This window comes from Molothrus ater, chromosome 7 (assembly GCF_012460135.2).
Source record: "Molothrus ater isolate BHLD 08-10-18 breed brown headed cowbird chromosome 7, BPBGC_Mater_1.1, whole genome shotgun sequence".
NCBI lineage: Eukaryota > Metazoa > Chordata > Aves > Passeriformes > Icteridae > Molothrus > Molothrus ater.
The window spans coordinates 32,388,770-32,413,419 of record NC_050484.2 but is presented as its reverse complement, the minus strand read 5'-3'; the positions used below and the strand labels follow the sequence as shown (position 1 = coordinate 32,413,419).

Here is a 24,650-nt window from a genome sequence, read left to right as displayed (position 1 = left end):
GGTCTCATACCAAAAGGACAAACCTAGATTTCCAACAGCAGGACACAATCCCCTCCCTGGTCCCCAGCTTTGGGATGCAGGGTTGGTAGACATGGCCCGTGTGTTGGAGTCAAAAAGTGACACCACCCACAGACACCCTTCTGTTTCCCAAAGCTCCCAGCTGGGTGCTCCCAGCACCATACAAAACCCTTTCCCCATTTATGGGGAATGTCTTAGCGTGGATCAGGAGGCCCCCCATCCCTCTGGAATCCCAGGGTGTGTCCCAGGCTGCTCACTCACCCTCTGGCACAGCTGCATGCTGACCGTGGCCCCGTCGCTGCGCCGGCAGCTCAGGAGGCGGCGGCGCTCACCGTGACCACAGGTGGCATTGGCACCCAGCTGGCACCCGCTCCAGCCTGCAGACACAAAGCAAAGGGTGCACTGCTGCAGCTCAGCTTTACACCCAACACAGAGTCATACAATCACAGAATGGCTTGGAAGGGACCCTAAAGATTGTGTAGCTTCAATCCCCTGCCGTGGCAGGGACACCTTCCCCTAGACCAGGTAGCTCAAAGCCCCAGCCAGCCCGGCTCTGAAGCCCTGAACATGGGTGTTACCTTCACCCACAGCAGCACTTCCCCATGTCAGGGCATCCCACAGCCAAGAACAACCCCCCACACAAAAGAAAGTTGTTCTCAGAGCCAGGCAAGCCTCAGAGGAGACACGTTCTCTCCTCAGTCCCATACCGCATCCCGTGATGACACCGCTACATCAGAGTGCACATGTTGAACACTGATAAAGGCTATCAGCTCAATCCACTTGGCACAGGTACAAGGCTCTATTGTCTGAAGTAAAATTCCACTTTGATAAAGCAGCTGGGGAAGTTTCTGAAGGGGAACTCTGGTTTAACCTGTTTTTGTCTCCAGGCAAAGCTATCCATTATTTAAAACTAAACTCTAATAGTCATGGAATAAAAGCAGTATTTCTAGTGGAAGGAAATTAATATCTTATTACGTGTCTGAAATTATGTTGGTTGGAATACAACTAAACTGAAATAAGCTTTAAAACACCATTTAAAATAAACAAAAAGCATAACAGAAGCCACTAAAATTTCCATACACCACCAATAAATAAGAAGGATGAGAAGAAAACCTATTACTTTGTGTCTTCCACCCCTGATAAACATGAACACATAAATGTTCTGCATTTCTGAAATGTGATGATAAAAAAGGCATCATCCTGCTGCCTCTGTTTCTAGGGCTTTTATTACAAAAAGGCTGAGTTTATATTCATATATTTTATCTTGCTTTGTTCTCCCTTCCCACCAGCTCCCAAACTCCTCTTAGATCTCTCCTCTGTATGCCTTTCTCATTTATTTCAGCTGGTCAAAACAAAAGGAATTTTTCGGTTTTGTTTTGTTCATTTGTTTGCAACAGAACCAATTGCTTCTAAGGTCCTAAATAATGCATTTTGCTCTGAATATCTATCCTATGCCCACCCATATAACTCATACTGCCTTCAAAGCAGATTTCTGTTGGTATTTTTGGCTTCACCAGAACCACACAGATGACACTCTTTTAATTGGAATTTTGTAATTAATTATGTTGATAACCCATAGAAAATCCCATTCAGCATGCTTTATTTCCAATGTACTTCCAACAACAACTTAAATACAGAAATTGTGCATTTGTCCACTAATGTGTAAAAATGCAGGCGTGTAATTAACTTTATTGAAACCAATCATGTCAAGGCTTTAACCAACACCACAAGCAAACATAACTAAAAACACATACTAAGGGTATATTGAAAATTTGTACCTACCTGTTAGGTTGTACTGGTATTGGAAGCAATTTTGATTAAGAATGCATGGCTTCATTTGCGAAACTTCCGGGCAGGGCTTTGAACTGACAGGAGACCTCAGCACTTGTCGGGTTCGGGTTTGCATAATATTGGGGTCACACACCTGGACAGAGAAGGGATGGACAGTACAGAGACCCCAGTAAATCACACAGACATCACTGACCTCAAAAAACCACACAGACACCACAGACCAGGGCTGTTCACGCACATCCATGGCCACATGGAGGTAGGATGCAATCCCACTGCTGTTCTAACAATACTTAAAAGCACGTGAAAGAAAAGAAATGTGGTTCGAAGTTAAGAATCCAAACTCATCCTTTATCCACCCAGATTTGGCTATTTTAGCCCTGCTACACTATATTTTTCATGTTTTTTGATAAGGATCCTTGGGGACACTGGGACAAAGATTGCACCACTTTGCTGTGCCCTGCTTTGCACCTCCTTCCAAGACTTCCAGCAAAATGCTACAGTACTGAATAACAGGACAGGAATTTTGTCACAATTAATGCATTTTTAAGTAGTATCTGATGTTACAGCAAAGCACTCATTTCAAAGAAGGACATTTGTAATTGCATATCAGTTATGATGCTGACAAGATGAGGTGACTTTTCAGAGTATGTGATACCAAATACTGATGTTCAGCTGCCTATAAACCGGGATTTGCTTGTTTACATTTTCACAGGAATATGAACCAACTGAGGCAGGTTTTCATTTCTATTTGTGCATCACGGGCATGAAAACTGTTTGTTTTTAGCAGCCCACGATCCTCACTCTCACAGCACTGCAGCACAGAGCTATTTTCCCACAATCCCGTAACAGGAATAGGTGAGTGGAGGTGGTTACAGCAAACCTAATGGAAATAAATCCCTTATTAAAAGTATTCACCACCATTTATTGAACAAGATGACCCATTTAATTCCTAACAGTTTCTCATTAGGATTGCTCAGGAACAGCAAAGAAAACAAAACAAAAAAAGCTCAAAACAATGCACGTAGAACCACATTTTCATAAATGCTTGGGGATTTAAAACATGATTTTTCTATGAAGTACTATAATTACAAAAAATAACTAACAGTTTAAAACCATGGGCTTATTACCATGCAACAAACAGCCTGCAAACACTGAACACTGCACGGGTGGAAGTGTGGATAATTCCTGTATTGTGAATATTAAAGGGAAATGTAATGGCCTTGCAGCATAAATCTGGATCTCAGGCTGCTGTAAACTGGATTAGCTGCACAGATGACAGCAAAACTGAAAAGAATAAATATCAGAACAAATGGGAAAAAAAGTCTGGTCTGGTCTTAAAATACATTGTCAGGGCCTATTTCCTTATGTTTACACTACATGAAGGAAAATCCATTACATTTTTATTGCTGACACACACCTTGTCAAATCATTTTAAATGGTAATCTTATTTGAATACCCTTGGTCAGCTAAAATACCCAATTGTTTCTAATTATCTGAAAATTTAACCTATGCTAAGTGTTTACCAATAGTTTACTGCCTTTTTCACAACTAATCTGATTGTTCATTCTCACAACTAACACTAATAACTTAAATGATTTGCCAATAAAGCAAAATGACTAAGGAAAAAAAATCAAAGCATGTATCTCAGCAGCTACTCCTAATTAATGTTTCTCTGAATTATGTTACCAAGGGAAAAAAAAAAAAATCAATGGATGCTGTGACAGAAGCTGTCTGTGCCAGCTCAGAAAAACCAGCTTTTGCTCCCTTTAAAATAAGAACCTGCAGACAGAAAATATGGCTCATTTGTAGATAAGCAAATTCTTTTAATAAAATAGTATTTTCCCCCTGTCTAGCACAGCCCCCGTTGTGCTCCATTATAGGACATTGTTGCAGCCCAGTGCTGTCACAGAGCCCCAGAGCTTTCCTGGCTGGCAGGACCCTTTTCCCTCTCAGATATCCTCCTGGTAGGCAGCAGACCAGTCTAACAGGTCAAAATCTATCTGGTGTTTGCCAGAATCCAAACAAACAACTGGTTTACTGATGCTCTGAAGCCAGAATTCTCACTGTGCTGATGAGCCATGGGGCTCAGAAGCCAAAGCTGATGCAATAAGCCCCCCACTTTTACTAGTTTTGAATAATAAGGAATCTCTGTAGGAAAAGCATTCATTTAATCAAGCTGAGGACATGGGAAACATGCAAAAATTCAAAGTTGGCAAACTGTAACTAATATCCTGTAATATTATTTGTTGAATTTCTCTTAACGTCAATTGAGAAGTCAATTTAGTTTTATAATTGATTTTCTGCCCTTGCTCTTTCAAGTTAACCATGTCAAAAACTGAGCCAACTATATATGGAACTGAGTAAGCAGCAGGAGGGAATGACTTGCAAAGGAAAAGATGAAAGCTGGAATTTTCAAAGGAGCAAGAGGGAGCTGAGTATCCAGCTACCCTGAAATCTCAATGGGCTTGGGTGCACAGTTCTGCAGGACCCCTCCAAAAACCCAGGCTGGAAAAAAAATTCAAATATTTATGGCATAGCAAAGGTTGGGGAATGGATTGGCAGACTCAATGTCATTAGGGGATGTGAACAGTGAAGTAAAGAAGAGGGATTGTTGCCAGTGGAGAGATGCTGAGGGTACTAACAAGCAATGCCAAGGGGCATGTCTAGTCCTGAATGTGGATCTTAGAAAATACTGAGAGCAAAACCAATCACCATCAATGGCAGGACAGAAATGGCAGCCATCTATTTAGAGAAAAGGCAGCAAAAGAAAGAACTATTTCTTGAGTACCTAAAGTAAGACATTACCATGGGATTAAGATTTAAGCAGGATAACAGGCTGATTCTGAATAGTCTCACAAATGAAGAAAATGACAAAACTAATTTCACTGCTCAAGTAATCTTCCATACAAAACAGTGAAGGTACCATTCAGGTACATGGATCAAGGCTGGGTCTGCCCAAGGGATCCAAGTTTCTAATCACAAGCATGTGTGAATCTACAGTTTTGGGGTTTTCTGGGGTTTTAAATAAATAAAGCCCACTGTGATTCAGCAATGTTTTACTGAGTATCTTCATTTACAACTGCTCTCTTCCTGCTGAGTGGATGCTACACTTCCAGAGACATTATTTTACTTTCTACTGCTCTATTAGTAACTAGTGCTTTCACTGATCACAGATGAAGCTTTTAAAATATTTTTTACATTAAGTCAGCCATTACTCTTCTGCAAGGCTACTGCAACTGGTTTGTGCTCAGCATCAGCCAACATTTCCACAGTGGAAGCATAAGGAAAGGCAGGTGCCAACAACAGATGTGTTCAGGAGTGGGAGTTTGACTTGTATTTCTGAGATCATCTTTTATGCTCATGATACTTACTTTATGCCTGTGGTCATAAATCCCTTAACTCTCCCATAGCTGGGAGAATTTGGAATGTAACCATGGGATAGAAATGGGTGTAAGAGCAAATGTTCCGTATTCTGGGAAACTGAAACCCACTTCTGACACCACCCAGACTAGGAATAAAGATCTATGGATCAAGGAAGGACAATTATTATGGGTGCCCACTGGCCATAAATAATAGGAGAGGAAACAAGTCCTATGAAATGGAGGCAGCTGTGGTGCACAGAGGTGGAAGGTCAGAGGCCTGGAGACCTCTATGTACCTTCAAGATGAGGTGCAAATCAGTTTGGCTGATAAGTTTTCCAGACTATGTTGCTTGTTCAGATTCTTTGTTGATGACTGTAAGCAATGGGGTTGGTAATTCTGCCATATGCATCCTTTGGAACTGGTAACAGGAACAGAATTAATTTTTTGATGAAAATAATAATGGGGTGCCGCCTCAGGGGGCACATCAATAGCCTACAGCAGTAGGATGTCATACACAGACAGTAGGTTTCTTTATGGGTATAACTGTACTGTTCCAGCCTACTTTATAGTATTAAACCTCACCATTTCCATTATTCTTTTCCATATAGTATGAAAAAGTTGAGCTAGAGCCACAGATCCACAGGTGAGATTATATAAACCACTACAGAAACAAAATATGCTGAAGCAATGAGAGGTCCATAAAATGTTAAGGCAGGAATAAATCAAGGTTTTTCTCAAAGGACTGTTTAGAAATTATAACAGCCACCTTGGGTCTATGGGGAAATTTCTGGCACTATCGACTACTGCATTTTAAAATATTTCTTTTAGCCAAAGCTATTTTTTCACTATGACCACTTGTCACTATTTAAAGCTAACATAAAAAGTGAGGGACAAAAACATACACAAAGGATGCACCCAGCCTTTGTTCAGACAATCACAGAACTGACAAAGCACAGGAAGTTTGTTCTGGAAGAGAAGGGTATAAAATAAAATAAAGCTGCAAGGTTATGAAACTAAGTTCCAGTCTAAGAGCTGTTAACATATCACACATTAATATATACTATTAGACCCTCTTTGTGATGGAATTTAGGAGCTGTTCATTGATCGAGGCTTTCATATGCATCATAATTGTACAGCACAGAGGCTGTAACCCATTACAGGGCCCTTTAAGCTGTTTAATTTATCAAGCAGCTTGTATAATGTATCCTGCACTATAAATAGCTGGCTGCATTATTCTTAACTGGCTATTCATAAGCAAACATACAACCTTAAAATAAGGTAAATGCAAAGGCAGCAACCGTATTTGACTATTTTTAACAGAGCAATGAACCATTACGTTGTTCATGCCAGTGTGGATGTTTTGTAACAATTTAACAAGCCATTTACAATAACACGAGCAGTCTTTTGAAATGAAAATGCATTTGCATAAATTTTCTTTCTCAGATGCATCCAGGTTCTGAAACCTTGCCTGCCTCCACACAGAATCATTACTTAAATCACTTTAAAAAAGTGATTGTTAACAAAGATTAATAAAAATAAAACAATGAATCTAAAAAATGCAGCAGTTACCCACTTTTTTTGACAAAGACATACAAAAACATCCAAGTCACAGGTACGCAAAAGGAGCAGGGCATGTTCTTCCAAAAAAGCCTTGACCAGCATAATCCTCATGCTTGATTTGAATAAATTATCTCTTGGGCTAGAAAAACAGCTCTGTGCAAGCCTCACTCTTCAGTTCAGCCTTCACACTGCAGTTCCTCTGCCAAACTTACGTGCCAAACCCAGAGAGGTTGAGGAGTTTCCTCTGGAGATATCCAAAAGCTGTTTGAGGACACAATTCTGAGGAATGTGTTCTGGGAATCCTGCTTGAAAAGAAAGGACCAGATGACTTCCAATGGTCCCTTCCAACCTTGCCTATTCTGTGTTCAGGCACCAGTTGTGATGGAGACTTTCGTAAATCCACACAGTGACTCGTGGCACCTACAGGAGCCCACAATTTCCCTTCCAGTTGGCATTTCCAAACTGTAACAACTCCAGCTTGCATCGACAAGGAAAGTCACTGCAGAGCTGGGAGCTCTGTGTATCGCTTGGTGACACTTTTAATCCGGTCAGTTGTGGGTGTCCCACTCCCCCCGTGGATTCCAGGGAATAATAACTCAACTGTCGCGAGTCCCGAGCACGGCACATCGCCATCGATCCATGAGGAAAACGCTCGCTGAAATGGAGACAGCTGCTCTCACTCACCACACACGCAACCTCCTATAATTAACTAATTTCAGACCTCTTGGAATTAGCTGCTAGAAATGCCAACAGCTGAGGCAAGCAAGGAGGCCACTCCAATCCACACCGGGGGCTGCGACAGCCATCCGCCGACAGAGAGCTAACGAAATAGATTTGAGGTAATTATTTCAGGGACTTGTAGCACCACTCGCATATTAACTCTTTTTAAGAATGCTTTGATGAATTCAATTGAAGTCAATTAATTACATTTCCAAGTCAGATGAATACAAAGTCGAGACGCCACAGGAAGCGTGTGCTATTCCATCACTGAATATGTAACAGAGATGACAGGATTTCAGTTCCCAGATTGTTTAGCTGGGTCTTTGAGCAATCAAGTGATGATGTCTGACTGAACAGGCTATTGTCCCTGGAACAAATATGAAATCTCTTAAGCAAAATGCAAGTCAACCTAATTTCCTTGTGGGTTTTTGTTGGTTTTTCTTTTCCTTGTTATTTTTGGCTTTTTTGTTGTTGTTTTTAACTAGCAAGCTTCAAACTGTTATGTTAAATTACTTTAAAGCTTGATATTTAAGTCACTTGGATGTTACTTAGTGACAAAGAACAAAACATTATAAGCCAAAAAAATAGTCTTCAACCACAGGGAAAACCATTTTGAATGGTTTTAATCTCTCAATAGAAAAAGTGAGAATAATAGGGAAGATTTAATTCAGTTACTATGCAATTCTTGGATCCAGTAGAGAGACAAAACCTCAAAGCAACCTTGAGGCATTGTATTTCTGACAGCTTCATTTCTGACCATTAGATGAAACATTAAAATTTACCTTTGTGTTGCAGTGTTAAATAGCACCATAATCAAGATGCAAAATACGTAATTCAGTTGAAAAACACACATAAAAGAATTGTGGGAGCATCTGAAATTATAAAAGACCACAAAAGTGTTTAAAAGCAAAAGGGAAATGCAGCCAAAAAAGGTAGAACAAATACAATCTTTTAGCAGAAAAAAGTATTGAAGAAAATACTTTCCATTGACAAAGCAGTCGCCACCTTTACGACTCATTGATTTAAACACGATTCAAGATCATTTACCATCCTGAAAGTGGAAAACTCACATGGGAAGAATATTGCTACAAGATAAAACCAAGTAATACCCTAGAAAGTATCCAGAGTACAATGACATATTGACAAAGGTACAACGGATAATCTAAAAGGCCTTTTTATATTCAGCTGATAAGAGTTAGTTATTCTGCTATCAGGATGAATTTATTATCAACACTGTAAAACATGAGCAGAACACCAAAGTGACTGGAAAAGAATTCTCACCTGACCAAAATCTTAGGTAAATATCTCAAATCAAAAAGCTCCTCAGGCAAAGATGAGGCTGAAATTGTGATCGTTCATTTTTTATAAACTAGAATTTGTCAAGTTTCATAAATCCTCTTTATCTCCAGCAAGCCAAACATGACCAGAGCTACAGGAAGACTTCCTGGAAAGGTCTTTGGCAGCTGCCTCATGAGTGCTATGACTAAAAGAGTGCCAACTATTGTGGTATGAAATGTAAATGTGCTTGAAATAGAGCAGCCAGGATAAACAGTTTTGTTTTTTCATTACAATACAATGTGATCTTCCAAATTTTCATTATTATATGATGTGATCTTCCAAATTTTTTGAAATTTTTGAGGCCCTCGACTCATAGTTGTCCTAATTGATCACCTTTCCTGGTGGCTCAGGAGATGGAAGGTTCATTAATCACCCTGGTGCTGGCAGTGCCTCACTCCAGCCACCACGATTCCCTCAATCCCTGCCCCACACCCACCAAAGACACACCAGTGGCACAGCACAGTCATTCTGCACTGACAGCAAGCCCAGCACTCGCCTTGGAGATGTGGAGCATGTGCAGCCTGAGAGGGACTGTGCTGTGTGGTTCTCTCTCAAAACCCACCACAAACAGCCAGAGTAGCTGTAAAAGGGAGACAGCACTGCAGTAAACTCATCAAAGGGAGGGTTTTATTTGCCCATAAAACTTCAAGCTGTTTATTTTCTTGTATCTGGACACAACTATGGGAACACATGCTCCATCAGCACACAGTCATCTCAGTTTCACAACAAAGCATTGCAGAACAGCTTGTGAAAACATATTGTTCAGTTAATTGCATTGGCATGCAGATGCCCTCACATTTATGAATTAACATCCACCATGGCAAAGGGATGTACAAGGAGACACAGGGACTGTGGCATGGGGCCCTGTGCCTGCCAAGAGATGAGGTGCCTGATGGAGTGCAGCCCACGAGCTCTGGGCTTCCCTTTCCTGCTTCTGCGGGCTATGGAGGCTCCACTATTGCCAAAAAAAAGGAGCCTTCAGGCAAAAAGCCTGTGTGTCTTAAGGATATGAGGGTGCTTAAAGCTTCAAGCAGTCCTTCATAACCAACTGACTGCCACCAAGGCACCTGAGAGACCCCCAAGAGCTGCAGGGGTATCTGCATCAGTTCACTGCGTGTGAAAATGAAGAAAATCCATGCCTGGAAAAGTCAATGGCAAAGAAACAGCCCAACCACAGTGGGACTCTGAAAGGTATCCAAGCATTTGTATGGGTTGCAAGAGTGTTATACTTCATCAAAGCCATGCTGCTCAGGAGGAGGTGAACGCAGGAAATGAAACACAAGATTTTATTTGACATGTTCTTACCGAGTATATTGATATGCTACACAAAATATTATGGAAGGAAATTACCTGTGTCAGCACTGGTATAAATACCTGTCCAATAACCACTCAACTTTTGGTAATGGCCCTGTTAACATGGGGGCAATGAATATGTGTTTGTCACTTAAATACATCAAGCAAGTCTATTAAAAAAAAACCCTGAGATTAAACCTGGCACCTATTTCAACACTGATCAGGGAGAAACAATAGATCTGAAGTCATATGGTTTGAGGCCAGAGGCTTTTCATAACACAGAATTTGCAACTTCTTTCCATCTTACATACTTAGGAAAACACAGAGCACTTTGCAGTGGCTTGAATTCCCTGCATAATTCACAAAGTTTTGTGTATTTCATGACATGACAAATTGTTCAGGCACCTTGCTGTCATACCCTTCTGCTGCTGTTGCCTCAAATCTTCCCCCAAGTGTTTGAGGAGGAGGAAACACTGGACAGAAATAGTGTGTGTTGGGAGGGGAGAGCTGTCATTCCTTGAGGACTAGGACCTGTCCAGAGGAGTGTCACCCCCAGGTTTTACCAGCAGGTTGTTATGGCAGTCATGCACCACTGGCAGAGGTCTCCCCTGCAAACACTTCCTAAGGCATTCAGCTCTTAGTGCAGCTGGAATACTGTCCCTTCACCCACTCTGCTTGTGTGGGCCCTCTCCCATAGCACACCAAGGGGAAGGATGTGTTGAATCAACTGTCACAGTAATAACTATGTGTTTCACTAACCAACTTTCTATAGCTCTGTCTCTGTAGAGACATAAATATCTCCAGATTCAACCATGCTGGCAGGATCCATTAAGCCTGACATCCCTCAGAAAATAATTTACTTCCTAGAAAATAACTAGGCCATGAAATAGTTGAAGGAGAAGCAAAGACTGCTGTGTGAGGAACACTGCCAGGGACACGGGCAGGACAGCCTACCTGTGGACACGGGCTCCACTGTCCCCAGTCAGACACTGCACACTCACTGGGACAGTACAAGGTACACTTCTGCACTGCCTCTGGGACCTCAGCCTGACTGCACAGAGCGTTGGGCACAGTCTCCACTCCGTGGTCCTCAGCCGTGCTCACACACCTACACAGAAAGCACACATTTTAATTAGAGTATCACAGGCACAATGGGTATCAGCAAGTTTTCTCAACTCCATACAGGACATAGACATGACAACAGCTACAAGCAGCATGGCTGGTCAAAAAATAAAACTAATATGTTAATGCAAATGGAAATCAGCTACGTGCACAACATGCTTTTGTTACTTCATACAGAGGGATTTTAACTTTGATCGGCTGACAAAGGAGCAAACAGAAAGTGACAACCAGCGAGAACAAATCTTAGTGCTCCTGCTAGTAACATCTGAACATTTGGAAATAACTCAGCATTTCCCCATGCCTGGGGAATGAATATTCAGTAATAATGAATGCCACTCTGGTGCATGCAGTGCTATTACTTGGGGAAAATGTTAGCAAATCAAAATATGGAGGCTTTGCACCTCAGAGAGCTTTATGTATACATGGCATTTAGGTTGAAGAATACTAATTTAAATATCATGCCGTGTTTCTGAAAAACCAAGGTTGAATCTCTGAAATGCTTTTCCTATAAACCATGGCACATAAACACATGTTTCTTTTCATTTGCAATACACTGGACTCAGCAACACACTCACTGTCAGATGGCCAGATATTGCAGCTTTATGCAAGAACATACCAGCTCTTTTTGATCTGGAATACCTGAGCTTTTGTCTTCACGCACCTGACTTCCCTCGTTTGTATTCCTTCTCCACAGTGGAGGGAATTTTGTTCACTGCTGATTTTGCATGGAGACCATGGTCCTACTTCCCAGGAATACTGATTGCACTCACTGTAGCATGGGACTGCCTCGTGTACCTGACAGGAGAAAGAACCAAACTCTTCAGCTGAACTGTCCAGGTTAGCGTGTCTGCAGAACACACCCACAAAAAAGCACACTGAAAAGTATCCTGGCTTACACTCCCAGTGCTAAGGCTGCTGTAATGGCTTCAAGTTCATTTATTCATTATTGACTTGCCAAGGGATTTTTAAGTATATAATGAACAGCAGTATGCATGCAGCATCTTCGGAAGCAGGATAAATAACAGCTATTTCCTGCAGCCAGAAGAAGAACTCCATTACAATTTCATTTGCTCTGCCTGCTCTCAGGATAATCTATCACATGTCATTCACCAAGATCGTATGTACCACATCCTTTTGTGTTTCAGCAGGTACAAACTTAAAATCAGCACTCATTTACCTTTGCTTCTAATGCATTCTTATAAGCCATTTACCATAAAAGAATGAAATTTCATGCCTCCTACAAATTTCATTTTTATATACAAAAATGGTAAACGCTTTTTTGCCTGCAAGTGACTTACCTCTAACATATCTCCTAATCAAACACGACAGCGTGTTCACCTGAACTATGGTATCTACATAGGGAGAAAAATACAGCCAAAAGCTTGATAAAAGGTGCCAGATATTCAGGTTGTTAAAAGCAGCACACTGAGATATAGCACTTCAGCAGATTTTTAGGTTTAAATAAATGAATGCATCAACATTTCTATTACAGTGATGAATAAAAGTTATTTATTTTGAATCTGGTTTGTCTGTAGAAGCTGATTTGAAGATACAGTATTCCCTGTTGCTTTGCATGAAGCATAATGTGCTACCCTGGAAAAAAACAACACACCTAAAATTTCTTCTTCCACATACCAAAACCTCCTCAGCCTTGCTGCTCTGAAGCCATTTCATTCTCACCCGTAGAATAACTATAAATCAATAGCCTGCCTCCCAACTACCCCCCAAAAAGATTCAGACACATGTTTAATAATTTACAGCTTCATTTTAAAATAGCAGATTATGACTAGACATGTTGCAGCCACAAGAAAAAAGAAATCCTCTTTGTAACCTTTTGGAGACAAGAAAATTGAGATACCAGTCTGAAAACAAAACTGGTGGCCCATCAGAAAATCACCTTCATTTCAAATGGAAGAAAGACAACTTGAAAAGGAAAACTCCTTCAAAACAGAAAATGTCCAAAACTAATTTTAACTGTGGGTCTGTCTGTAGGTTGTGCATAGGTTTAGCAGAGAAGGAAAAATAACAGATGATGAAAAGTGGAAAATATGTAAAGGTAAAAACACAGGAAAGAGGGAAATCAAAGTTTGAAGGGGTGAGGGCAAGGACAATATTAACCAGTAAGAGAATCACATTTCACACAGAGGAGGGGAAAAGGAAGGGAACAAAAGGGAACAAAAGGGGCACATTATTGTTAAGCACATATTATTAGGCATATTATTAAGCACAAATTACAAACCTGGATGTGGCTTTGAGCAACCTGAACTAGCAGAAAGTGTCCCTGCCTGTGATGGGGGAGCTGCAAAGGAGATGATCTTTAAGGTCCATTTGAACTGAAGCCACTCTCTGGTTCTATGTGGACTGTGCACCAAGGCACTGGCACCTGGCCCAGCTCCAGAGTGTACAGGTGTCTGTGCATTGTACAAAGTGCACTCAGAGCTGAGCTTCCCACACTGAGCAAGCAGCACCACAAGCAGTGCTAATTAGCTGAGCAGCCAGGCTCGTTATCATTAACTGGTGTACATGGGAACACAGAAAAGCAGCACTCACCAAGCCTGGGCTCAGCACCAGCCAGCAGGGAGCCCATGGATGCCGGGGCTCAGCTGAAGCCACCATCCTGCCCCACCAGCCTGTCACCTCCAGTGACTCCTGCAGCCACATCCCTGCACGTGCCAGGGACAACAGCAATCCCTCTTCAGGCACTGCAAAGCCTTTGTGTTCCCCACAGACATCCATCCAGGAGATGGATGTAGAGTCAGGGAGTATTTATTAGTTTCCCTGCTCCACAGGGGGAAGGAAAAACTACAGCCTGCCCATGTTGTCTGATAAAACACCCTGTCATCCACAGGAGACGATTAGTGAGGGAAACAGGTGCTTAAGGCATGATCAGTTTTTTTCCTCATTACAGAGGGAAAATGAGCAAAGAGCAAAGCTTGGACAAAACTGGCTGCCAGGGGCCAGACCAGTGAGAAGGTGCCTCACAGGGCAGTGTCAAGAATGGTAAAACTTAATAAGTAGGTTCTATTAAGAGCTGGGTGGCTTGTTCCTGCTTTTACACTTCTGGAGAGGAGGCTGAATTTGGGAGCAGGCAGGAGGTGCTGCCTCCCTCCCTCCCAGCCTCCACAGGCACAGCGGGGCAGCCAGGGCAGTCCAGCACAAACAGCAGCTTTGGGGATTTAAGATTCTTTTCCTTGCTTTATTAAATAACCCTTCCTCAAGCTTAGAGGATACCACCGTGAACCTGCAGGTTCTCAGCACTCACCCTGCTACCTGAAGCCAGGGTGAGGCCAAGAGCTTGGGAATCCCATCTCGTGGTCTCAGTGACCTCTGATTGCTCCCCTTAACATCTGTTAAACCTCAGACCCCTCCTAACCAGCAAAACCCACCTGTGGACAGCAGCAAAGGCTTAACATCAGGCATTTACCATAAATGGGTTTTAGTGGTCAATACCTCCTGTGGCATGTACGTGCTATGGTAACTGTGTAGGAAAAGCAGACGGAGTTGGGCAGGCATGGGATGCCACATGAACTAAAATCAATCTGAGGATCCTGTGAGCCAAAACAGAAATCCCATAGGCACTGACACAAATACACATAATGTGAAGTGATACCTCAAATGTGCTCTTTAAAGAGCAGGGAGGATCACAATAACAAAGCCATTAATAGAGCACTTCTAGCCTGCTGTCTGATTGTATCAAACACGTTCGATTACGTGTGAAGTGCCATCAGCTCTCTTCCTCCTCCAACAGACAGACAGACATCCCACTTTGTGCTGGAGGAGGGAGGGGACACAGCACTGGCTGCTTGTCCCTGGGGTACCTCAGATCCCCAGTGATCTGCTGCTGACCTGTGCAGTATTTCCTCTTCGGTCAGGATCCCCAGCTTCCACTCAGCACCGAAAACCTGAATTATAGCTGTCACAAATAACCTGTTTTCCTAAGTTATTGTGCTGACACCACAGCACACTGTTGCTGTGAACAAGCTCTCCGCTCTGCCCTGTGTCAATGCTGAGCAATGCCATCTCTGGCGGCACCTCTGGGACACAGGGGAGATGTAAATAACCACCTGCATCACCAGGAGGGACAGATTTCTTCAGAACAAGTTACAACAGGCACCTGTGGATGCCATTAAGCTCCTAAGTGGGAGTCTCAAGGAGATGCAAAATTTCCACAGGTGGAACTCAGTGGGAATGAGTTCAGGAAGCTGTGAATACAATTTGTAACTCCATCTTTGAATTTAAAAACCACAGTGATGTGGCATGTGGTTCTTTCCTCCACAGGAGAATGTTTTCCTCCCATTTTCTCTCCTGGCTTGCCATAATTTGTTTTCAATCACCTCCAATTCCTCCTTTTTATTTATTTTTTTTTAATATGGAAAAAACCTACAGCAAACCTTGAAGCCTTCCATTTCTGTTTTTGCTAGGAGCTGTGCTACTTAAGAGGGTCAAACAGACATGCTCTTGATTTTTCATTTTTAAAGAGTTTTGACTCAAAAGCATTGTTGTTTCTGTGGGTCCCACAAAACAGAAGACCCTAAGTTCACTTCTCACCTCCTGAGTCCATGGGAACACCCCTGTCCTGACCCTGAACAGGGGTTGGGATGGGATGTGGTGTCCTCACTCCTCACCAACCCAGGAACCCAAAGCACCCAGCGCTGGAGGGCGTTGGGATGTGCCCCCATGGATCCCTGGCTGTTACAGAGTGCATCCAACCTTCAAATTACACATGGTCTCCTGGCCCCCATCAAGTTTGCCATCCACTAAGTCTGCTGCAGATACAGAAGTCCCTTGTAAAGCTGTGACACTTTTCTTCCCAAGCACAAAGACAACAGTTCCTTTGAAAATAATCTGCTTAATGCTCACCCTTCTCCAAGCTTATGCAAACCTGCTATGACAGTGCATTGACAAACCCCTTCACACTGAGCCCCTGTATGGAACTGCAGTGCCACAATCCGTGTCCTGAAGGACAAAAATAAAATGAATTCCATGCAATAGGCACAGGAACCCATCGTTCTGCATGGAGGGAGAAAGATGCTGGAAGCTGCAGACACTTGACCTGCGAGGAGCTGCAGAGATCAGTACCCAGGGCAACCAGCCTGGCTTCATCCCTCACTGCCTCAAGAAATAAACACAGCCTTCTGGCATTTTAGCAAATTAACTGCTTTCCTCAATTTTGATTCATATTTACCTGCTGGGTTTTGGGCTCAATGAACCAAGGGCTGTAGTGATGACTGTCTGAAGCCAAGGGGAGTTTTGCTGCTGCCTTTGACTGGATCACTGTATCCCTCTTTGTTAGTGGGAATTAACCTGGAACACTGCTCTAACACCTGAGTCCCAAAATCAAGTTGATGGGCACAGTTCTCAATAAATTAAAGGGAAGAAGGACAAAAGCTACCTTTTAAGAGACAGACTGCTAAAGCTTACCCTAATAAAAGAACCCAGTTCCCATTCACTCCAACGCAAATCCTGAGCCTTTGCTAAAGCATTATTGATGTAGACAGTTACTTCAACAAGATATTCAAGTATTAATCTATTTATTTTCTCTTTTAATAGCTGATACTTGCATTTTAATGAAAAATCCAAATATCTAACCACCCAAGAGCTTTGGTGTGATTTATATTGTTCTCTAACTTATTTAAATGTAGGCTTGCAAAGGACTTATAGAAATAAATGCACTCGCTCAAATGATGTTATTCATTAAAAGAAATTCATACCTATACTTCGGGTAGCCTGTCTCATGAGCACCTGCAGAATAAACTAGAATGAGGTTCAACACTTCTGAAAATCATAGTGACTTCATATTTCAGTGAACATCAAGATTTATTGTCCCTCAAGGTAAATATTGACTCTGGTTTTCCCTCAGTCGATATTTTAGCTTTCATGACAGTAAATCTTGGTGTTCACTCCAACTAAGTCAATATCTGCTTATTATATTAGAACAACCAAACTGATCACTGTAGCAGTTGCCTGAGACCCTGAGGACTACCTCTGTGCTATTCATTTCTAATACAAATGGGCTAAATTCATTGCTAACATAAGTTCATTTCACATGGCTGCCCTTACATGAAGGTTACATTAGACCTAATACATTGAAACAGTCAGAACCATAGAAATAACAACCCATTTTCAAACTATGGAGACCACCATGAGTAACAGTGAAGGCAGATAAGATAAGATATAGCAAAGAGAGCCAGCTCTGGTTTGCAAAGACACTTGCTGGTAAAGGCTAAAACCACTGCTACTGACACTGGACAGCAATTTGCTCACTTGTAACACTTTTTGCATAACCACTTGTATGTTCTGTGCATATCCAGGCTGCAAGAGGAGGCAGCAGTGGGATGTTCTCCTCCTCTTAGAGCGTATGGCCACCAGCTGGTGACATGTGGGCCACAGCCAGCACTTCTCTTGCAACCTGCCTGACACAAATGGATCCACAGTATGGTGGAAATACATCTGAAAAAATGTCAATTCATTGTAATAATCTACAAGCTTGACTTCTATGTTGACTCCATCTCGTTCATCCAAATCTTTTCTTTGGTTGAAAGATGTCCATATATTAACTGAATAACTTTTATAATGTTCCAATGCTGCTTTCACATTCTGTTTAACAGCAACCAGATAATTTCTAACAATGAATTTCTTTTATTTAGTTCTTTAAAACTGAATTGAAAATTGAATACTTGCTTTGTTAATTACTTAACTGCGTGTTTGATTTGGCAGATCTAAGCATGCACTTAAAAGCTTTACTGAATTAACCGTATATCTGAAGGACCAGCACTTGCACATTAACAAACACTACATCACAGAAATTATCTCATTAAAATTTCAACATTAAATAGTTCTCTTTAAAATAAAATTGATTTTATTTCATGCTGGTTTATATATTGATCACAATTGCCAGAAATATGCTAACCACTCACCAGTATTAAACCTGGTTGAACAGTTAATTTTCAAGCAAATTAGATTTTGCAAAGCAGCAGCTTCGTATTGATGAATATTTGTCTTTAGGTCTTTGGATGCTGCAGCAAATAGTCACCAAAACTAAAAAAAACAATTGCTCAAAATGACTGAGAGCACAAAAGTTTGAACAGATCTGTGGTAAGACTTCTAAATTATCAGAATTCCCGAATTTTGTATGCCTCTAGCAGATCCCTGCACAAATACTTGTGAAACAAATTCAGCAGTTTTAGTTTTTATTTACACCCAAATCAAAGGAGTTTGTGTTTCTTACCTCCTTTGTGGTGTGGAGAAAAGGAAATCAATTAGAGCTCTGTGAGGTTCTGAAAAGCCTTCACTGGTGTTGAACCAAAAAAAACCTGAAACTGCCTAAAACTTTGTATCCAGCAAAAGGATGGGATCTGTTTTATTCTAAGTTCAGAGGCAGGGCAGCAATTCCAACAGCACAGACACAGAGTTGCTCCAGTTCCCAGGATGTGGCCTGTGGGCAGAATGGAAACCCCTGCACAAACAGACCCCTCACCCTTACTCCACTACTTCAAAAACTGCTGAAAAATTATTTTCTCTGAAAAGAGTGAAAACACTTATCAAGCCTGTGAAGTTTTCCCTGCTCTTGATTATCTATTTATAGCCCAATCCTCAAAACTGCTCAACTTAAATCCTAATTTACACATGAGACAACTGAGGATGAAGAGTTGAGTGATTTACTAGAGGGTGGCAAGGAAGCCCTCAGGGAGTGGGGGACTCAGTCTGGAAATGCCCAGTTTCTTGCACTAACTGGATGATATCTCAGCTTAAAATCAGATCCTGGAAAGTTCAGATAAAGACATTTCAGAATGAAGCCATCAAAAAAAGCAGCACTGTAAAATTCTGGCTGCAAAATGAGGAAAAGAGGAGAAATTAGGAAAGCAGCAGAGTATTCTTGCTATAAAGACATCTGGATGCTGCACTTTCCTCACCATGGCCTTTAGATGCTTTTACTTCATCTATTTTTTTGCTGGACTTCACAAAATGCTCCTAGTAAATCCCTTACTTTCTTCTAATGGATAATTAAATATTCCAAGTCAGACACTGATTTATTCCAAATTCTTAAGTGCAATGAGTGGAAAATGCCTTGTTTAGAAAGTTAATTGAGGCGAGCTCTGTCGAACCCTAGTCATTACATCTCACTCTGATAGAACTACCATGTTGCTCAGCAAGGCTTATTAATTCATATTTACAAGTGGTAAGTGGTTATATTTGCTGTGAGATTGGTGCAGGCACTAGAAACACCAAGTGGTAACAGGGTAAAGCATGAGTGCTTTTTCTCAGAGATTAAAATACCAAACTGGCATCATTCAACATGAGTAAGCCAGGAAAAAAACATGCAGCTCCTGGCCCCAAACCTGCCTGTCTGGTTTTATTCATGATTTTACTGTCAGTACATCCTCTGAGGAGCAGGACATAGCACAAAGTATAACCCTGCACATATTGAGTATTTATTTCTACCTGAAATACTCAGGCAAGACAATTTAGTTTCAGAGTTTTCAAAAAAAATTGAGGAGTTAAAGTGGGAAGGGGGGGCTTATGAGAATACAGTCACAAAGGGCCAATTCCTGTGCCTCTGCTTTTTATTTTACATTTTAATTATGTTTCATTCCTACCAAGAAAATACTAAATCGAGGTAAGATACTAACAAATGCCATCTTACAGTGATGTCAGATACAGGGGTTTAAGACAAGGCAGAAACTCATTAGTGAGAGTTTCAGTGCATTTTTTCAGATTTCACAACTTGTAGGTGCTGCTGCCTCCCTGTCACAAAGCCAGACAAGCATAGAAAATTTAAGTAGATAGAAATGAATCAATACCCCTTGTTTCTGAAACAGCACATTTTGCTACAGCTGAAGCTTCAGGGGTAACAAACAAATGTGGCACCTCCCTGGATGAATCTGTAATGTTATAATAATGTTGGATCCAGTTTTAAAGAGAGGAAGAGAAAAAAAAGCTGATTGATGAAAAAAACATCGAAGCCCTTTTTTACTATATGAGAACAACAAGATGAAGACAGATTGCAACACCAACCTGAGCCTTTGTAGATGTCCATGTTAGCAGGGCATGACAAGCAGAAAGGAAAGAAAATTATAGATGCATTAGTTTGGCTGCTGCATGATAATATTGCAAAAAAAAAAAAAAGGCAAAAAAGGCAGAAAATCTGCTTAAAATAAAATTGCCACAATGTAATGTTGCATTCAATGCTTTGATTACCCCGTCTTAAAAAAAAAAAATTACCTCAAGCAGAAATCAAGCATTTCTTTGTGAGTGAATGAAAAGCTCTACTATGCTGAAGAATAAAGCAGAGTTCATTCAGCTCCATCCAGTAATCCTCAAGAGCTCATCACTGTGTCTCACAATCAAAGTTTAGGACAATAAAAAAAATTTTTGGAAAATCTAAGAAAATCTATGAACCTGAAATCTGGTGAGACATCCCACAATTATGGACTATCAGTCGTAAGGGACCAGAAAGGCTTTCAGGTATTCAGATATTAATTGCAGCTCTGTCATTAGTGAAGCCTGCAGCAGCCATGTCCCTCTCCTCTCCTCTCCTCTCCTCTGACTGAAGCACCCAGAAGTCCCCACAGAGGAGTGGCAGGAGCCACCCCAGCCTGGGGACACGGGGTTCTGGAGCCTGTCACCGCCAGCACAGCAGCTCCCTGCCCAGCCAGCCAGCACTCCCAGAGCAAATCACTGCTCCAGCAGGTCAGAAACCTGCCCCAGCAGGATGTGAGCAAGTAATTACTCGATCCAGAAGCCAAGTCATCTGTCACACGAGATGAAATAAACGCCGTCACTAAACACAAACAGTCCCACAGAAGCACTTTCTTTGTAGGCATCTGGACAATAGGCAATTTAAAGGAAAGACCATCAGAGTTTCCTGCTAAGTTAAAAATGATGCCTTGGAGACACAGCTCAGCCCTAGCCTTTCTTTTAGGAGATTTTAAATCATTTCAAGGTCTAAGAGGTTCAAATTGATATCCTATCAGTTTATTTTCACTTCTTTAAGCAAGAATGAATTAACGCAATAAGAGCAGTCTCATCTGTCCTTACTGTAGTATGATCTTGAACTGACAATTTTTTCCACATGAGATTTAAAACCAGTTAACTGACAAGAACAATTTGATTGATAGCACTATAGACAAGAGATAGAAGAGACTGGGGAGTGTCAGGCAGTTGAAAGTTACGTTTTTTGAAACACTCTTCTATGAGGCTACACCAAAGGCTGGAAGCAGGAGCAAGCTGCTCCTGAGGCTTCCCGCAGTCACAGCAAGAAACAGCCCAGTTTATGTTCCTGCAAAAGCAGGAATAGAAATGCAAACCAGCCCATAACCTGATTGTTTTGTCAGGATGAGACTGTGGCTCTCTCCCAGCCCACTCAGCAGCAGGTCTCATTCCTCCTCAGCAGCAGCCAGGCAGAAATGGATGCTCACAGGGAGAGCGGGACAGGCGCTGATGGATGAGTGATAGATCCCATTGCTTCAGAGCTCAGAGAGATCACCCACAGCCTGATTAGTAACTGGAGCTGGAAAAATTTCCCTAGAAGAGCGAGATAATGCAGAAGGCAGGGGATGTGACAGCCTGTTGCACGGCCTGTTTGTGGGAGCTGTCTCACTGCCAGACCTTAGCGCTGCGTTTAGGCGCGGCAATAACTCGAGTGATTTTCTCCCTGTAATTACAGGTGAGGCAAAGGCAGGTCCCCCAGCAGTGCTGCACTGAGCCCAGCCTTGGGACCAGCCACACAATTCCACAGATGTGAAGGCAGCTAAAGCCACACCACTGCACACTTAAAAATCCTGCAAATGTTACAATCTGACAGTTTTTATTGCTATTTCTTGCAGGTAGATCCATACAGAAAAGATTTAGGTACAGAAGAGCTGAGTTTTCTTCCCCAAATGCATATGTTCAAGGAAAGTGATGTGCTGCAGAGAGAAACCATGTTTCTACCTGAAAGAACATCCATATTTAATAAACTAAAGGCTCCCTTGAGCCAGAAGTTAAATCTACCCAACCTACTTTGAACATCAGAGTGCACATCCACTGTCCCCAAGCCAAAAGATAAGAGGGAATTGCTTGCGAGCCACTACCTTGTGGGGTAGCTGACACCTTCTCTGTTTCCAGTCCTTCCTTTCTTCTCTGTTTCCATTCCTTTCTTTCAGGGCAATGAATTGTATTATTCAGGAATATGTATTTTCAGATTCCTGCATTTCTATCACTGACCTGTAGTTTGAGGTTAAATGCTTTACATGGACCTGCACAAACCCACACAAATAAATGCAGACTTCTACAGAATTCCACTGGGATGTGCTGTAGCAAGCAAGAAACATCTGAACATTTATAGGTGCTTCACTAAAATTTAGGGGAAAAAAAAGTATTGATCATGGTGAATTTTTGCTGCAGTATGTATTTATTTAAATGGACATCAATACTGCCTATATATTGCTGATTAATGAGAAGCTATATAAAAAGTAAATAGATGGGTTTTTAAATAAATCTGACAAGGAACACATCCCTAGGGGTGTGCTGGGGAGGTTGGACTAGATATTATTTAAGGTCCCTTACAACCCAAACCATTCCATGATTCTGTGAGGGAACAGCAGAATAATTCTCATGCACATGTGCCCATAGTCTGCAAACACCAGCATCTAGTACATAGTTGTATTTTCTTGGTTTTAAGGAATTTATGAGTGTCTGACTGCAGGAACCCTACCAGAACACTGAATTCCTGATTTGTTCACATACCAGAGGGTCCTGTACCCTATAATAAGCACCACCAGTGCACCAAGTCCTGCTCTGTACGACCATTCAGGATGGGGATGTCAGGGCATGAGTGATTCAGCAGTTCTCACACCTCTGCCATTCCCTGGAGCACCACCTTCATGCATCCATGACTCTGGAAATAATAGAATGAAAAAGGCTGTTTCCCAAAACAGCAAGTAAAAGGAGAAAATAGAAAGCAAATGCATATGGAGACTACACAACCCAGCTGTGCTTTGCAGTGTGTTGTACTCATGAACCACTCTACCTGAAACCTTTTAGAGAATTAAATAATGCAACAAAGCAAATAGCATGTGATATAAATTAGAGGATGCAGTAATTTAAAGATCATGCAAATGGTCTAAAGGAAAGTATTCACTCAGCCTATTGCAGATGAGAAAGTAAGGAAAATTAACAAGGCAGCAACAAGAAACTGATGTCGAATAGCAGATCTGAAAGGAGCTGAAGAGTCAAAAGAAATGAGGGGAAACACAACTACCTATCACAGGAGCCACACAGAGAAAGCCCAACACTAAAAGCAAGTCAATTTACAATAGAGGGAATGCTAGAAAATGGAAGATCAACAGGGTGAAGACAAAGAAAGGTGAGATAAACTTTTTATGATAGGCACTGACTCAGAAAGTTCGGCCAACAAGGAGGGCAAACTGGAAGAGACACTTGAAATAACTCCTGTGTCAATGGGGTTATTTAGGAATGACAGGGACAAGATGCCCAGCATCTTCAGAAGGTGCAATGCAAGAGAGCTGGAGGAAGGAATGAGGAAAACAGTGAATTGCACAGCAGTCATACAAACCTTTATTCTTCAGAAAATATTTTTCTACAGACATCATCTATAAGCAGCAGAAAATAACAAGGAGATGAGTAGCAGGCAGCATGGGTTTGTCAAGAACAAACTCTGTGAAATCATTGTAATGTTCTTCAGTAACAGGATGAGATGCTGTGGATAGGGGTGAAATGGCAGGTATTATGTCGACCTTAGTAAGCCTTTCACAAACCTTCAGGCTAAGGAAATATGGTTTGGATTAATCTAATACTCTGCAGTACAATGCTGGAAAATCACATTCAGAACAGTAAAGTGTAAAACTGGCAGGAAACCACACACATGGCTCTGCAGAGCTTTATGTTCTGTATCCAGTCATATCCCTTCTTTTCATTAATGTAAGGCTGATGGACTGAAAATGATTCTTACTGACTGTGGATGCTGCCAAGGTGAGAGGGACAGCAGGGCTACTGGAGGACAGGAATTCCAGAATTCAAGGTGTACTTTATGAATTAGTGACATGGCATGAAAAAATAAGTTGAAAGAGAAGTAGAGAACTACAGTGAGCAGAGACTGACCAGACAACAGTGAGAACACAGGATGAGAAACAAACAGCCCCTCAGTGGTACCACTGTCCTGGATCCAGGAATTGCAGAGAGCCATAAAGAGAATGTGATCCAATAGTATAGTAAAATGATGAGACCAACGCAGAGTTTGTAAAACACTGAGGTACCACTTCAGCTGTGGCACAGATTCAGCTCAGAAAGCACAGCCAGGCTTAGGTATCCAAGTTGAAGAGAAATCTGAAGGATTTGAACCAACTGGGGAACAACTGATGGCAGTAACTCTATAAAGACCAGAATCAAATTGCCAAGGTGAGCGGTGGCATTTCCTCTGTTGCTTTACAGGCATACATTTAAAAC

The 24,650-nt window shown here is 41.7% G+C and overlaps 1 protein-coding gene across 3 annotated transcripts in view; it reads right to left on the bottom strand.

Annotated features, from left to right (window-relative positions):
* THSD7B (thrombospondin type 1 domain containing 7B) overlaps window positions 1–24,650 on the bottom strand; it is a 299,024-nt gene that overhangs the window by 21,186 nt on the left and 253,188 nt on the right. For all 3 annotated transcript variants that reach the window (XM_054515442.1, XM_036386831.2, XM_054515443.1), the window contains exons 17-20: window positions 11,866–11,999; window positions 11,037–11,190; window positions 1,801–1,942; window positions 280–395 (exon numbers count right to left, since the gene is read on the bottom strand). In XM_054515442.1, coding sequence (XP_054371417.1) covers window positions 280–395; window positions 1,801–1,942; window positions 11,037–11,190; window positions 11,866–11,999 — 546 coding nt within the window. The remainder of the gene's footprint in view (window positions 1–279; window positions 396–1,800; window positions 1,943–11,036; window positions 11,191–11,865; window positions 12,000–24,650) is intronic.